The sequence below is a fragment of the Physeter macrocephalus genome, chromosome 14 (assembly GCF_002837175.3).
Source record: "Physeter macrocephalus isolate SW-GA chromosome 14, ASM283717v5, whole genome shotgun sequence".
Classification (NCBI taxonomy): Eukaryota; Metazoa; Chordata; class Mammalia; order Artiodactyla; family Physeteridae; genus Physeter; species Physeter macrocephalus.
Genome location: NC_041227.1, coordinates 38407232 through 38425217, shown reverse-complemented (window position 1 = coordinate 38425217; position 17986 = coordinate 38407232). Strand labels below are relative to the sequence as shown.

Genomic DNA, 17986 nt, shown 5'->3' with positions numbered 1-17986 from the left:
ACCTGTATACGTAAAAAATAAAATATACATTTTCTTTGGCTGAAATTAAGAGAAGTGTACATAAAATTGTTTTTCAATTTTACTGTATAATTAAAAAATAAAAATTTTGAAAGTAAAAGAGCATAGACGATTCCATATACAGTTGCACATGAGCATTAGAAAGCCCCTAGGCCTCATGAAATGTCAATTAGCATCATTATGAAGTTCAGCTTTTAACTAGATTTAACCATAATCAACTGTTGACAACTCACACAATTACAAGACAAACTATGGCAGATGGTGTTTGTATTTATTAACTACCAGTAGAATTAGAATTCACTTCCCCATTCCCTTCATCCTAATGTAAGCACAGCTGCTTCCCCTTCCGGGGACTGGCTGCCTCCTCTACAGTCTCAGTCCAATTGGCTCAGTCCACATGGAAAGTAGCAATGAAAGGGCTGAATCCAATTTCAGAAGCTAGGGATGCTTTCAGTAAATGTGAAGACTTTTTACAAAGCAGGGGTGCTCTGGCTTATATGGCACATAGGGACTACCACCCATTCTAGCCCCAGGGGTGGGCTTTGAGATTTTCTTGCATAGGGAAAAGGCTGAAAGTTTCAGAGAAACCATGCTTTTCAACAGCCTCTAAGAACCAAAGCCATGGCCATAAGATATCCCCAGGGCTAAGTGCTGTGCTGGATCCTAGGTACCACTCTGAAAGTGAAAACAAAACAAAACAAAAAAACCCAGTTCCTCTCTCATTTCAAGGTACTGCAATGTCCACCTCTTTCCCCACCATCTTGAATTTCAGGAACAGAACAGCAGCAATGAACTTGAGCTATTGGGTTTCTCTGTTGAGAAACATTCAGTACTGTTCTCCTCAGGCCTCCAACCAACCCAACCCCACCCAATGCCTCCAGGCTACCACAACCAAGTTACTTGTACCTTGGTGCCAAAAAAATTTTATAGGTAAAATCCTGCATTCAATTCCAGAAGATAACACCAAAAGTTATGTTTCCTGTCTTTATAGAATTGGAAATTAAAACAATGAAGTACAATTCAAAGGCATAGGTTAAAAAAAAATCATCAAAGTTAATATTGATGAAGTTTGGGGAAATACATACTCTTTTAACTTGAGAGAAATAAATTCATTTAACCTTTCCATAGAACTATTTGGTTACATACATCAAAAGTTTAAAAACTTTCATACTCCCATAATTTCACTTCAAGGACTATATTCCAAGGGAATAATCAAAGATTTTTTTACAAAGATTTATCTGATAGGATGTTTGTCTCAGCCTGTTTGTAACAGTAAAAATCATGAAACAATCTAAGTTTCCAACAATAAAGGAATAGTTAGATAAACATTCATGTGTATGACTGAATATCATGCAGCTATTTAAAATGACATGTAAAAATGATTTTAAAAATTAAGCAGTATTTTCTAAAATTCAAAATACATCTATAAAATAAAAAGAAAATAACCTGAAGCAGAAACGCTGAGCTTAAACAATGATGTATGTGTTTGGAAACGTTATGGAGAATATTTTATTCTTTTCTGTATTTTATATTTTCCCTATTTTAAATATTAATGTGTATTCCTTTTGTAATCAGCCACCCAAAAAGATCTTTTAAAATATTTTTTAATCCAATTGACTAGTATGTGTGACAAACAAAATATAAATTTCCCTAAGTGCACTGAAGAATTCTCAAAGAGAAAAAAAAAAATCTCTGAAAACATGGAACAAACGCCCAAGCAGTTCCGATCACTTTCCCCCAGCATTTTTTTTTTATTTTAGTCTCTCAGAGTCCCTTGAGGACTATGTTACTATTTAACTCCAAGGGATATTCCCTTAAAAATAGTGACAAGAGGGGTCAATAATAGAAGTTGAAAACTCAGAGGGGAATTTCCTGGAAGCCATCCATCCCTCTTGGCAGTTATTTTCTTTTGAGGATTATCTCCTAATTCCTTGGAGTATTTAATGTTTAGTTTGATTCCACAAATTCCCCCAGAAAGAAAAATTGTAAATCAGAAAAACAAAGAAGTGATGGGTCGAAGAACAGAAATATTTTGAAAAATATGTTGGGATGCAAAGCTAAATAACAACTGAAATGATAATTTAACACATCATAAAGGCTCTTTTACATTTAACCTTTCACTCCACCCTCACAGAGACTCTGTTTTCTGTCTATCCTCACACCAGATAAAGCAAAGACACCAATATTCTTACAGCTGGAAGCTCACACTTAAACCTGTAACCGTGTTAAGAATTCACCTCAAAAAAATTGTTCTCGGGCTTCCCTGGTGGCGCGGTGGTTGCGCGTCCGCCTGCCGGTGCAGGGGAGCCGGGTTCGCGCCCCGGTCTGGGGGGGTCCCGCGTGCCGCGGAGCGGCTGGGCCCGTGGGCCATGGCCGCTGGGCCTGCGCGTCCGGAGCCTGTGCTCTGCAGCGGGAGAGGCCGCGGCAGGGGAAGGCCCGCATACCACAAAAAAAAAAAAAAAAATTGTTCTCACCCATCCTACACCTATACCTTCTGCTCAACTATACTTCCAGCGGGAGAGGCCGCGCCCGGGGAAGGCCCGCACACCACAAAAAAAAAAAAAAAAAAAAATTGTTCTCACCCATCCTACACCTATACCTTCTGCTCAACTATACTTCACAGGTTAATCAAATGACAGCTATCCACAGTGGTGATTTTGATCAGCACTTCTGATCAGCAGGTCCTGGCATAGCATAGGAAGGAAAGTAAAGGGGGAGAATGATGGGTAGAAATTCTTTCCCCTTTGCTTGGCTTAGCTGAAATGGGTGCTGGGCTGGATCTGAAGAGAAGGTGGCAAGAAATGGTTTCTGAACATTACTATCTCCATGCTAAGAACTAATGCTCCAGAAACTTCAACAGTATCACTCCAAAAGTAATTTGTAGCTAGCTACTAACTACCTAATAGTCGGTTATCCCAAATTAAGAGCTCTGAAATTTCGGTAAATTTATAGTGAACACTTGGTTTTAATACTGCCTTACTCAGCAGACTCTTAGGCCCACTGAGTTCTTCAGAACCAATGAAAAGAACTGATTAAAAGACAGAGGAACCATTTTAAAGAGGAAAAAGCAATATTAAGAAGCATAAACTTAAGAAAAAGCAATATGAACATAAACCTCAGTCAATAAGAAAAAAAATTACAAAACCTCAAAGAAATAATGGAAAGAAATAGAAAATTAGTTTTATTTTGTCTACTTGCATAAAACTTAAAATAACTGTTTCATTGTGGTTAATACTTTAATTGTAGTTCAACTTTTCTGACAGGGTGAACTCTCTAATAAGGACCTAAATGCTTTGTAGTTAGAATCTCAGCCTTCCTTACAATTAGCAAAATTTTACAAGCTATTTACAACAAAAGCCTCAATCTGTCAACTGTAAATTTATATTTAGTCACATAACTGTTTAACTCCCACTAGTCTGTAAACTTAACAGCTTAGATGATCTCTGTTTTTCTCGCCATTTTCTCTCTCACACTTAGCATAGGGCTTGTCATATAGCAGATACTTCATATATATTTGTTGAATGAACGAATGAATGAATTACGAAACATCTGACTAAAGGCATTCCCATGAAAATCAAGAATAAGCAAGAATGTCTTACGGCAAGTAATTTAACAGTGTTATCATGCAGTAGCCAATGCAAGAAAAAGGGCAGAGAAATAGCGTGTATAACAATATATATGCCTAGAAAACCCAAGAGAATCAACTGAAAAGCTACAAAAACTAACTGCAGTAAGGTGGACAATGATTAAATTAATAGCTTTTCTGTATTACTGAAAATAATCTGGTAAAATAAATAATAGAAAAAATAGATACCATTCATGATAGCAACAAAATTACAAACTTGCTAGGATAAAACAACTGTGTGAGACCCATAAGATGAAAACTATAAAACTTTACTGAGGGATATTAAGGAAAGGAGATTTAAATCAATCTAACAACCAGAACCATTCATAGACAGGAAGATGCATTATGTTAAAAATGTCAAAACTCTCTGAATAACCTACATTTCTAATCAAAATTCCATTGATATTTCTGGGATATTTGTTGTGATGGAGGTTGTTTTTCTTTTTTGTTTTGATTTTGAACTTGACAAAACAATTCTAAAATTTATCTGGTAGAATAAAAGGACAAGATTCACCAAGAAATAAATAAAAAGGCGGACAAATGGCAGAGGTTGAGGGAGGAGTCACAGGATCCCAAACCAGAATACATATGTGAAAGCCACAATAATTTAAAAATATACACCACTACCTTTTCATGAGCATAAATTCTATGTGCAGCTTAATATAAATTAAAGAAACAATTTAAAAGGTAGAAGCAAAGAGTATATATTACTCTTGTTAACATATTATAAGCTTTCCCCCAATTAAAAAGAGACAAATGTCCAATAGAAAACCTAGTTAGGAATATGAGCATAAAACTTTAAAAAATGCAAATGTCCAATAAATATAAGAAAAAAGCATTCAATATCACTCATAATAAAACAAATTGGATGATATTAGTCACTATTAAATTGGTAGGACTGATTTTGTAATGATGTAAACTGGTATTTACAAGAATTTGCACTTAAACATCACCCTTGAAAAAGCATACTATAACATTCGTTCTAAGAAGCAATGGATATCAAATCATTTTTTAAAATATTACAGCCCTTTACCTAATAACTCCTTCTAACTAAAACATTTTGAAGAAATAATTGGAGATGTTTATAAAAATTTTGGTATGAGGACATTCATTATAGATTTATAAAAATGAAAAAAATGGAATAATAATCATTTAAAATCACGTTCTTAACATTTAAGGAAGTGGGAAGTGGGAAATATATAAGTGGGGAAAAAGCAGCTTACTGGGCTTCCCTGGTGGCGCAGTGGTTGAGAATCCGCCTGCCGATGCAGGGGACACGGGTTCCTGCCCTGGTCCGGGAAGATCCCACATGCCGCGGAGCGGCTGGGCCCGTGAGCCATGGCCGCTGAGCCTGCACGTCTGGAGCCTGTGCTCCGCAACGGGAGAGGCCACAACACTGAGAGGCCCGCGTACCACAAAAAAAAAAAAAAAAAAAAAAAGCAGCCTACAATACAGCACATATAGTTTTGTTGTAAAGTATACAACCTATAGCTGTATAGTGGTTATCTCTGGATTAAAAGTTGACATATTTTATTTCTTTCTACTTTTCTGCATTTTCCAATTTTCTAACCCATGCATTAGTGTTATATTCAGAAAAAAATGTTACACATTTGTAAATTACCAATATTATGCGACATCAAATGAGTCTTACTGATAAGGTGTATCTATAATGTAAAAGCAAACTATTTATATAGCCCTATTTTGAATGTGGCTTTAAGACTACATTGCAGGATTTTTTTTATATCTGTATTCAGCAAAATGACAGACTTCGTGGGATATCTCACAAGTGGAAATAGACCTTATGATTTTTTTTTTTGAAATTGCTTTTTATTCCCAAAAGTAGGTTTGAGAGTATCATTTCTAAAACTGTTTTCTCTGGTTTTGGTCTTCCCCCAAAAAAATTAGTAGTCGTAGTAGTAGTAGTAGTAGTAGTAGTAGTAGTAGTAATAGTACTTTCATAGTATGATACTTTGTTCCTAAGTGCTGCTACCTGTAGGAGGAAAATTTATTACATGTATGTTTTTACGAACCTAATAAGGAACTACAAAAAAAATCCCATCCTCAGCTATAGGAAAATAACATATACATTTTTTACTTTATTTGTTCACTTACAAAAAGCCTTAAGATGGATTATTAGCTACAAATGCTATAAAATTTGATTGATCAAAAAGTTGATTTTGTCAGTATATTTTATACATTCATTAAAAAATTATTACTTCACTTATGTACTATTTTTAAAAACAATATAGAAAATATCAAGTATTGGCATGGATATAGAGCATGCTTAGTAGATAGCAGTATCTAATAAGTATGAACATACACAGATCCTATGATGAAACCATTCTACTCTCAGAAATAAACCCAACAGAAATAATAGATATCTATTCACAAAAATACACATGCACACATACACATGTGTTAGGATGTTCATTGAAGGAGTAAAAGACCCCAAACTGAAATTAACTAAATGCCCGTCAACAGTAGATTGGATAAACTGTGGCATATTCACAAAATGAAATATTACATAATAATAATGAAAATGAATGGTTGACACTATACATAACAACATAGATCGATCTTACAAGCATAATGATGAACTAAAAGAACCAAACATTGAGGCGTATATACTATATGGTTCCATTTATATAAAATATAAATAGAGGCAAAACTAACATATGCTACTAAAAGTGAGGACAGTGAACCCACTGTCGTGTATTCACTACAAGATACTAGGTGATGCCAAGAGCTCTTCCAGGGTACTGATAATGTTCTGCTTTTTGATCTAGATGGAGTTACACAGGCGTACCAATTTGCGAAAATTTACTGAACTCTACACTTACGTGTGTGTGTTTGTGTCTACTATGTATTTTGTGTCTTGCTCAACAAAATGTTAAAAGAAGAAACATATAATACAGAAATTTAATGAAGAATAAAATTTTAGGGCTTTGTTAGTAGAGATGAAATTTCATATTGTATCAAGCAGTTGCTGTCAATTCTGTCCAAAATATTTCTGAGTAAATGAACCTATTGGGTGGGCCAAAAGGTTTGTTCAGTTTTTTCCATAAGATGGCTCTAGTAGCACTTAGTTGTCTTTAACTTCATTTGAAACAATTTTGTTAGATTGTATTTGACAGCTGTCATATCAGCTTGCATTTACAAAAAGACTTATAAAAATTGGTCAATTTTTGTGTAGCCATTTTAATATTGAAGATGGATGGAAAAAAGCAACATTTTCGGCATATTATGCTGCATTATTTCAAGAAAGGTAAAAACGCAACTGAAACGCACAAAAAGATTTGTGCAGTGTATGGAGAAGGTGCTGTGACTGATCAAATGTGTCAAAAGTGGTTTGCAAAGTTTTGTGCTGGAGATTTCTCGCTGGACAATACTCCACGGTTGGGTAAAACAGTTGAAGTTTACAGCAATCAAATCAAAACAATAATTGAGAACAATCAACATTATACCATGTGGGAGATAGCCAACCTATTAAAAATATCCAAAGCAAGCACTGAAAATCATTTGCACCAGCTTGCTTATGTTCATTGCTTTGATGTTTGGGTTCCACATAAGTTAAGCAAAAAAAACCTTCTTGACCATAGTTCCACATGTGATTCTCTACTGAAACGTAATGAAAATGTTCAATTTTTATAACAAACTGTGACAGGCGATGAAAAGTGGATACTGTACAACAATGTGGAATGGAAGAGATTGTAGGGCAAGTGAAATGAACTACCACAAACCGCACCAAAGGCCGATCTTCATCCAAAGAAGGTGATGTTGTGTATATGGTGGGATTGGAAGGGAGTCCTCTATTATGAGCTCCTTCCAGCAAACCAAACGATTAATTCCAACAGGTACTATTCCCAATTAGACCAACTGAAAGCGGCACTCAATGAAAAGCATCCAGAATTAGTCAACAGAAAACGCACAATCTTCCTTCCGGATAACACAAGACCTCACGTTACTTTGATGACCAGGCAAAAACCGTTAGAGCTTGGCTGGGAAGTTCAGATTCATCCGCTGTATTCACCAGACATTGCACCTTCAGATTTCCATTTATTTTGGTCTTTACAAAATTATCTTAATGGAAAAAATTTCAATTCCCTGGAAGACTGTAAAAGGTACCTGGAATAGTTCTTTTCTCAAAAACATAAAAATTTTGGGAAGATGGAATCATGAAGTTGCCTGAAAAATGGCAGAAGGTAATGGAACAAAAGGATGAATACGTTGTTCAATAAAGTTCTTGGTGAAAATGAAAAATGTGTCTTTTATTTTTACTTAAAAAAACCGAAGGCACTTTTTAGCCCACCCAATATTTTCCCAATGATTTGAACTCTAATTTCAAATAAGCCTTATTTCAGCTTTACTGAAAAAAGTACATTAAAATAACATTTATTTTAAGCAAGTAGAGGGGATTATTTTTTAAAACTTCTATAAAGTAACATTTCTTCCATCACATGCAGTCCCACTATGTAAATATTCAGATATTCTATATTAATTAAATTATACCCAGCTATTAAATGGCTATCTATCCAATCACATGTCACTATCTTAATTTTGAAGATGGATGGAAAAAAGCAACATTTTCGGCATATTATGCTGCATTATTTCAAGAAAGGTAAAAACGCAACTGAAACGCACAAAAAGATTTGTGCAGTGTATGGAGAAGGTGCTGTGACTGATCAAATGTGTCAAAAGTGGTTTGCAAAGTTTTGTGCTGGAGATTTCTCGCTGGACAATACTCCACGGTTGGGTAAAACAGTTGAAGTTTACAGCAATCAAATCAAAACAATAATTGAGAACAATCAACATTATACCATGTGGGAGATAGCCAACCTATTAAAAATATCCAAAGCAAGCACTGAAAATCATTTGCACCAGCTTGCTTATGTTCATTGCTTTGATGTTTGGGTTCCACATAAGTTAAGCAAAAAAAACCTTCTTGACCATAGTTCCACATGTGATTCTCTACTGAAACGTAATGAAAATGTTCAATTTTTATAACAAACTGTGACAGGCGATGAAAAGTGGATACTGTACAACAATGTGGAATGGAAGAGATTGTAGGGCAAGTGAAATGAACTACCACAAACCGCACCAAAGGCCGATCTTCATCCAAAGAAGGTGATGTTGTGTATATGGTGGGATTGGAAGGGAGTCCTCTATTATGAGCTCCTTCCAGCAAACCAAACGATTAATTCCAACAGGTACTATTCCCAATTAGACCAACTGAAAGCGGCACTCAATGAAAAGCATCCAGAATTAGTCAACAGAAAACGCACAATCTTCCTTCCGGATAACACAAGACCTCACGTTACTTTGATGACCAGGCAAAAACCGTTAGAGCTTGGCTGGGAAGTTCAGATTCATCCGCTGTATTCACCAGACATTGCACCTTCAGATTTCCATTTATTTTGGTCTTTACAAAATTATCTTAATGGAAAAAATTTCAATTCCCTGGAAGACTGTAAAAGGTACCTGGAATAGTTCTTTTCTCAAAAACATAAAAATTTTGGGAAGATGGAATCATGAAGTTGCCTGAAAAATGGCAGAAGGTAATGGAACAAAAGGATGAATACGTTGTTCAATAAAGTTCTTGGTGAAAATGAAAAATGTGTCTTTTATTTTTACTTAAAAAAACCGAAGGCACTTTTTAGCCCACCCAATATTTTCCCAATGATTTGAACTCTAATTTCAAATAAGCCTTATTTCAGCTTTACTGAAAAAAGTACATTAAAATAACATTTATTTTAAGCAAGTAGAGGGGATTATTTTTTAAAACTTCTATAAAGTAACATTTCTTCCATCACATGCAGTCCCACTATGTAAATATTCAGATATTCTATATTAATTAAATTATACCCAGCTATTAAATGGCTATCTATCCAATCACATGTCACTATCTTAATTTTTGTCAGGATTATGACATTCACAACTAATGCAGTAAAAACACCACTAAAGTAAATGAAAACAATTATTTCCCTTTGTCATTAGTTCATATGAATTACCAACAATGTTATAGAAACTCAGCTTTTATTAGAAAGCCTCAGAATTGGACAACTTTTCCTGGACACAATTCAAGTAAACAGTATAACAGCTAAAGCTGTAGAATATAGGATAAACCCTTTTAGTTGGTTAAATGTCTATCTGTGCATAAGACTTGAAGAACATGCATAATTTACCTTGTGACACTGATAGAAAAAAAATCATTTTTCTGATATTAGAACTAAGCAGTATAATTCTGCTACTGTTTATTGAGTGTGTCTATATGCTAGGCACTGAGTGAAGTGCTTTCTATATATTACCTCTTGATTTTCACAACAGCCCTATGAAGTAGGCCCTATTACTATCTCCATTGTACCAATGAATAAACTAAGGCTTAGAAAGGTTAAATAATTTACAGAAGGTCATTTGGCCAGGAAGTTAGAGAGGCATATTTAAAATAATGACTGATCTGACATCAAGCCCTCTATGATTAACTACAAAGTAAATGTATCTCTCCTTGTCATGTTGGGGTGGGGAAAGGAAGAACTAAAATAAACAAACCTTTTCCTCACTTTCCACTTTAAAAATCCTTTTTATGGCAAACTGAATTCATCTTTGGCCAAAGTCAACCCATTAGAGTTGGAAAGTTAACCACTTTTCCATTATACAGCCCACAATCCACAAATGAATAAAAATCACATCTCTTACAAAATATTTTTCTGTGATTGTGGTACAACTAAAATTGTCTCTAATGATATAATAGTGAACCATAAATTAAATGGATGTATTCTTCCCCAAGCTCTAGCAAAGACCAAAACTCTGACCAATAGTCTTAGTACAAAATTATACAAGGGCCTAGTTACAGATAGTCTTATACGCTGCTATGCACAAAAAACTGTACTTGAATCATTACAGCAGCTCTATTGGTTACAGAAAAATACTGAGGAGAACCCAAATGCCCTTCAGTGGGTGAATGGCTGAACAAACTTTGGTATATCAATGCAACAGACTTATTACTCAGCAATAAGAAGGAATGAACTACTGATACATGCAAAAACCTGAATGGACCTCAAGGGCTTTACGTTCAGTAAAAAAAAAAAAAATCAGTCTCAAAAGGTTACATGCTGTATGATTCCATTTATATAACATTCTTAAAATGACAAAACTATAGAGATGGAGAACCGGGCGGGGGGGCAGGGAGGTGGGTGCCACTACAAAGGGTAGCACGAGGGAGTTCTTTCATGATAATAGAACAGTTCTCGATCGTGGTGTTTGTGGTGGTTACAAGCATGTATACACGGCATAAACTTGCATAGAACTACACACATACACACACACAACACGCGAACGCCGGTTAAAAAATGTTGAAACTTGAATAAGGTCTATAGGCTAGTTAATAGCAATGTACCAATGCCAATTACCTGGTTTTGATATTGTACTATAGCTATAGGACTTACACAAGACTCTTTGTACTATTTTTGCAATTGCCTCTAATTATTTCAATATAAAAAGATTAAACAAAAAAATGGCCCTAGGTACGAGAGTCTGAATTGGAACCTGGTCTGCCTGAATCTAAAATTTGTGTTACTTCCCTATGTACCCTACTGCCTACAAAATCTATTTTATTAAAATATATAAAATATGCATTATTTCCTACAGAGAAGAATATAATATATAGGAGGCTCATCCTGGGTCATATTTAAAGAACTCTAAGAAAGTTCAAAAAGTACTTTATTAGGAAAAAATTTTAAATATCAAATCATTTCATTGATAGCAACTAAGACCAGGTGTTCCAATGTCCAATACGGACATGGAAAGAGAGCGTTACAAGTGATAGAAAGTGATGACTGGGCTGCTTTGGCACCTTGACTGGGCGCATTGCTTCTCATTCGCCTCTCACCAGAGGCAGCTCTGGAGTTTCCTGCCATGTTGCCTTATTCACCTGAAAAGTTAACAGCTGTTCCTCTCCCGACACACCAGGCAAACAAGCGGCACAGCAGAAAGCTGTAAAATAAAGTCATTACACTGTATATTTGGAATCTCTTTTCCATCTACCTGAGTACTTCCTGATGAGGTTGTCCTTGTGAGATGCAGAACGTGGCCAAATTATAATTATCTCAGCCAGAGAAGTAAGCTAAAGGTGACAAATGGTTTTTGGAAGTTGCTGCCTGCCTTCATATAAATTCATCAAACCCTTGTACACTAAGTGACAGCTACGAAAAATTACACATACAGGCAAGGACAAACAATCAAAATAGTGATGGGATGTTTTCCTGTTAGTGATGTTTTCCTGTTTAGCACCATTTTATTTTATTTCACTAAAAGTTACCCCCCAAATTATTTTTATTTATTGATCAGAAAAATATCAAATAAATCATTTTTTTAAAATCAGAGCCAAAATTGTGTTCACTGTGTCAAGTCCCCAGGGCTGAATGTGCTATGAGTGCTACAAATCCAACTGCATATAGTTCAATTTAATAAATACATAGTATCAGGTGTTTATTAAGAACATAAGGACAAGACATTGCTTAGGCAGATGACACAAAAAGTGAAAAAGACACCAGTCTGTAGCCTCAGTGAGAAGATAAACAGGTATACAGCTAACAAAACTCAGGAAAAACCATAATTACTGATATTATGAAGTATGCTAACATGGCAAATTCATTGTTATGTTAATAACAAGAAAGAGAAAACTCGTGAGAATGGTCTTAAGGTATTTAAGAAGGAAATAAATGTCATCAATTATACTCCATAGGGCAGAACTGGGATCAATGGCTGGAAATTACAAGAATATAGAGGAAGCCTGGTGATGTATATATAGTTTTTAATTAATTTTAATTGTTTTAAATTAAAATTCACATGTTTATAGACTTCAGGAACTTCCTAAATAAATCATTAATAGGGACTTCCCCGGTGGTCCAGTGGTTAAGACTCTGCACTTCCACTGCAGGGGGTGTGGGTTTGGTCCCTGGTTGCCTAACTAGGATCCTGCATGCCATGTGGTACAGCCAAAAATAAATAAATAAATAAATCATTGATGACTTACTAACTACGAGAGTATCCGATGAAACCTCTGTACTGGGGAGGAGTTGATGAGACTCTTTCCAAGGGCCTGTCTTCTCCAGAGGCCCCTCATATCACAGAAAGCATCTTGTTACCCAGAGCCACAAATGAACAGCCCATAGAGACCAGATATAAGGGAGACTTGTAGGAACGAGGTGATCTGAGAATGGAATTGTATCCAAAAGGAGTGATTCACATTGGGTGGAGATTAAATGACCCAGACACATGCTCTCTCATGAAGAGTTTACATTTTAGAGAGGTCCCAGAGGAGGAAGGAAATACAAAGGCATTAGAAGGAGAGAAAGAGAAAAACTGAGCTCTAATTACAGAAAAGCAGATACAGCACATAGCAACCAACAGTCACTTCTGAGAGAGGAACAGGCTGAGCAGGCTTCCACACTTCCTGCTGGCCAGCACTATGCTATATCCTGAACAGTGCTCCACTTCTCCGTGAGACCTGTCCGTTCACCTACTATCTTGTGTGAATTTACTCAATCACCAGAGGGAAACCTGAGACAACGTTGAACTTCATCTGAATTCTGCACTCGTGGAAAGCAAAGACTGTCAAGAAATTACCCCCCACCCCTTTTGTGTTCCTGGAAACAGCTTACTGCAAAGAACCACTCTTCCCCATGTAACTTAGATAAAACTCACAATGACCCCTTGTAACCTATGACAAGGCCAAGACACAGACACTCCAAATTCCCATTGTTTATCTCATAAATGATTAGCTGACCTATTTGTCCGCATTGACCATTCTGGTCGATCACTGCCTGTTAACTGGACTTGATCTAAATTTATTCAGGCTTCTCTCCTTCCTCCAAGCCCGTGAACTTTGGGTCACCCTTGAGCAATGGAAGGTGAGCAACCCCTCTTTAAAAACCCCCTCCCAATAATCAGCTGGCCTCAAGGGAAAACATTCCCTGATCAACTGTCCTGTCATCCACCCTCTCATCCCACTGCCTCACATCCAATTCCTTCCAGCCTGTTCACTTCTCCCTGTAAAAGAAAAGCCCTTTTCTGCTTGAACTCTGAGATGCTTATAGATCTCATGGTCAAAGTGGTTCCTCCTACTGCAATATTCCTCCTCTCCCTATTGAGATAAGCCTCAACCCCTTATTATAATAATCTTTTTGAATAAAGCCTCTTCTTTTTACCTAAGTCTAGATTTGTTTTTGACACTTTCATCTTGCAAAGAGCCTAACTTTACAAAACACAAACTAAAATAATTAAATATCCTATTATTGATATTTATTTTTACAGAATCACAACTATTATGTATTTCTTGATATACACCCACATAATAAAATATATAGAAGATACAGACCACCATAAAATAAACTAAAATCAAAATTAAACATAAATTAACTCTGTTATTTTCCCAATGTTTGAAAACAAAAATTACTTAAGATCATTAATTACTAAAATAATTAAGATAAAGAATTAAAAACAACCATGAAAAGTTGAAACCAACCAACTGAAGTTTGGAAATTGCAGAAATAATTCCTTTATATTTTACTTTTGTCTTCTGTAGATCAATCATCTCTTTACAAAGTCAAAAGAAGAAAAAGTTTGATGAACTTGTTTTTATGTTCATGATATTTCTATTCCTGAAGGGATATTTTTTTCTAAAATACCTCTATTCCTATTTATGAAAAAATATTTTTAAATAATAAATACTCATATTATAAGCAGATAGGGCAGGGGGTCCCCCGAGAAAGAGAACCAGGCATGGCTTTCTTGACGTAAGAGAGGCCATTTTTGGCCTAAGTCATTTTGTGATCTAAGCCTGGCCACAATGCTTGCCTTTGAACAGGTCTCAGTAATTAATGATTTTAAGGGAAGTGAAAGAATGCAGGAACAAAGGAAAAGCAGTCAAGAAACAATAGTTCAGCGATAAAACGAGTCCTAGTTCCTCCTCAAGGGATATATGTAATAATCTGTATGAGTTCTGCAGGAACTAAGGCCCCCATCAAGGTGGAGGATGGAATAATGATGACGACCTTTTCTGACTTCAATCAACTAAAGCTTTGATTCTGTTGACCTTTGCCCCAATTCTATGCCGAATTCTCCTCTGCTCAAGCCCCTTCATGAATACGCATACACCACTCAAGTCTCTTCATGAGTATGCAAGTACCCTTAGCTTAAAACTTCCCCAATTTTGCTGTTCTGCGAGACACTGCTTTGGAAAATATCCCTGGTGTTCTCCTTACTTGTTGCAAGTAATAAGTCCTTCCTTCTCCCAGTCTTTGGCTTGATTGTGTCTTTTGGCCTGACACCCACCAAGACTCGAACCCAGCTTTAGGGTAACAGTATAAAAAATACATCACAAAAAATCAACTACTCACCAGCATTGACTATAGCATCTACCTCTAGCAATGTGATGTCACCTCTATAGAGAGAAACTTCTTCACTCAAACTTTTCTTCACCTGTGATGTTTCCTGAGTATTTTCTTCTGTAATAAAGAAGGAATATATATTAATAGTAATATTCTTATTTAATTTAATAAAGACAATTTTAATACAAGAGCCAATATGGGTCACATTCGGATACATTAGACAAGTGGAAATAAATGTATAAGTACCAGGGGTATGACTTATTCTCTATTTATTGTGTATTCCCCAATACAAATGCAGTATCACATACATAATAGGCATTCAATAAATTTAGGCATGTTATATGGGTCAACAAAAAGTTCAATGTTTACTATTAATATTATAAAAATATCAACTTTAAGATATAATTATGTACCACTGGTTTCAGAAGAAGATGAGAAAAAGATGTGTAACTACCGAGACAAAATAAATTTTTACAATGAACGAGCTTATTTCTATTTTGTTCTAATTACCTAAAATGCATCCTTGAAAAGAATATTTACTGAGAAAAAAAAAATTTAGGTTCAGCTCTTTGCTACTTCTAAGTAATAAGCTGTCCCTCGTAATGGTATGGATCAAGAACATTTGAAAGTGTGAAACTGCTCCTTTATCAAATTCTATAAACCTTTCACTCTAGAGGGCGCTGCTAGATTGAAAAGAGAAAAAGCTCTGTCCTGCACACAACAGCCAGAAAGCTGGTATATTTAAAACAAGCAAAAACATTATCTTCTAAAACCTGACATATTTTTTAATGTTTTTGAGGAGTACTAAAATCTGAATTTTCATGTATTTTTTAACAGATAGTGATGTTAAAATATATTCAACAAAGCTATATAAAATCAATGTTTTAAAATACATTAAATTGCTATACATAAAAAGCTTTTTGATATAACTTTAGGAAAGATGATTTATAAATTTAAACATTTTAAACTCATGATCTATGCAAATCTTTCAAGGGGGAAGGTAATGTTATTGATTCACAAAGACACTGTCAAATGAGCTTGCAATAATGAGGTATGTAGGGGATTTGAGGTGATAGGTTACAAGACACTTAAATTGTCTTTGGGCCCCGATACCCAAAGAAAAAAATGGCCAAGACGAAGGAAATGATCTGTGGCCATAAAAGTGATCTTTCCCCTCTCTGCCTCCAAAGCATCCCCTTCTTTGCAATCACTTTTCTCCTTAAAGGATTCTAATCAATTTTTCATTGGTGGTAGTAGCAGTAGTAGTAATAATAATAAGTAGGAGAATAATGTGGGAGAATTGTACATTAAAACAGTAGAGAAAGACTTTAGAAGACCTCAAAATAGAAAACACTTACAGCTGACTTGACCACCTCAGGGACTCCTAGAGTGCTGTTTCCCTGAGTCAGGTAAAGACTAAGAGTTCAGGCTTTACTATCAGACTAACTGTTCAATTCTTGGTTCTGCCAATTAACAACTGGGTGACCTTGGATAAGTTATATATTTTTGCCATGCCTCAGTTCATAAATTACTGGCTCCTTTACAGTTAACATGAGTACATTACACTTAGAATAATGTTTGGTCCATAGTAAGCTCTCAACAAACATGCCCCTTTTTTACAAAGGTTTTACAGAGGTGACAAATATTATTTCAGCATCCATACTGAAATACCACAATAGTTTTTAAATATTTTCAACATTTATTATTATTTTTATTCCCTATCAGTGAAAGAGATCGGATTTTGTTTGTGCTCTTACTAATCTGTCAATGCCTGGTCCAATGACAAAGACTTTGAGCAAGAAGACCTTGAGTTCCATGACCAATCAATTTCTATTCTTACTACTTTTACCAAATTAGAAAGTCCTGATTCCCAATTAAAGATTGTTGGATGATAATAAATATTTGGTGGCTTTGTCAGAAAATTCTGGATATTTGGACTATTGTAAACCTAGAAATTATAAAGACTTCTCACTAATGATGAGTTTTAAAACTCCATCAGGCATTAAATTGATAAACATATCACAAATGAAAGCAGAAAGATTGACTGTTTCAACTTGGGAGACAGTAAATCGATTCATGATCTATCCTCTAGTTGCATTTAGTTCTAAAAAGTATTTCTTCATTTTCTTATGAAGCATTATGTATGTAATATTGCATTTATAGTCATGTAAGACTTTTAAACATATGTGGCAACAAATCATGTATTTTTTTCCAGAAGTAAAGAAATTGTAAAAGAATTGTATTAGAAAGCATCAAAGTTTAAACCATTTATATCACAGTTCAGTTTTCTTAAAACAAATCCTAATCTCTCAACTGCAAACTTTAAAAATGGGACATTTTTAGCCTAAAGTTTCAAACAATTCAACATATTAAATAAATATACTGCCATAACATGTCATTCAAGTAAGTTACTCAAAATGGTCTTATTAGAATTATTAGCATCATGAAGAAATATCTTTATCTCTCTTTCATTTTAAAAATTCACACGAGCATCTTTTTTCCCCAGAGCCAGATTTATACTTGCTGTCCAATTCCTCACATGGTGTATCAAAAAGGCATAAATGTACTCAAAAACTACAATTTGATAGTATTAAAAATTATCAGTATTTCCTCCAACAATAAACCAAAACCAAATGGCATATTTTTGACCACCAAGTGTTCTCTGTAAATATAACAATGTAAATTACCATTACAGGACACATCTTTTACTCAAATACCAATGTACCACCTTCGTTTTCACACAACTGTGTTCCATCAGCACTGATCCCAAAGTGTCTTTTCCCATATCCTGGGTTTTCAGTAATAAATAGGACAGAAAACTTTCAAGCATTGCTCCCTCACAGACATCCTATATGTACACAAAGCACTGATTCACATTTTGTACATCAGTGGCTTTACCCAGCTGAAAGTTAAAATATCTGTCAGTGTGCACATGTGATAGTAATTGTTTTTCCAG

The 17986-nt window shown here is 35.2% G+C and overlaps 1 protein-coding gene across 3 annotated transcripts in view; it reads right to left on the bottom strand.

Annotated features, from left to right (window-relative positions):
- The window catches only part of MACROD2 (mono-ADP ribosylhydrolase 2), a 2044226-nt gene that overhangs the window by 1948181 nt on the left and 78059 nt on the right, over positions 1–17986 (bottom strand). For all 3 annotated transcript variants that reach the window (XM_028499297.2, XM_028499299.2, XM_028499300.1), the window contains exon 3: positions 15040–15147. In XM_028499297.2, the coding sequence (XP_028355098.1) occupies positions 15040–15147 (108 nt within the window). The remainder of the gene's footprint in view (positions 1–15039; positions 15148–17986) is intronic.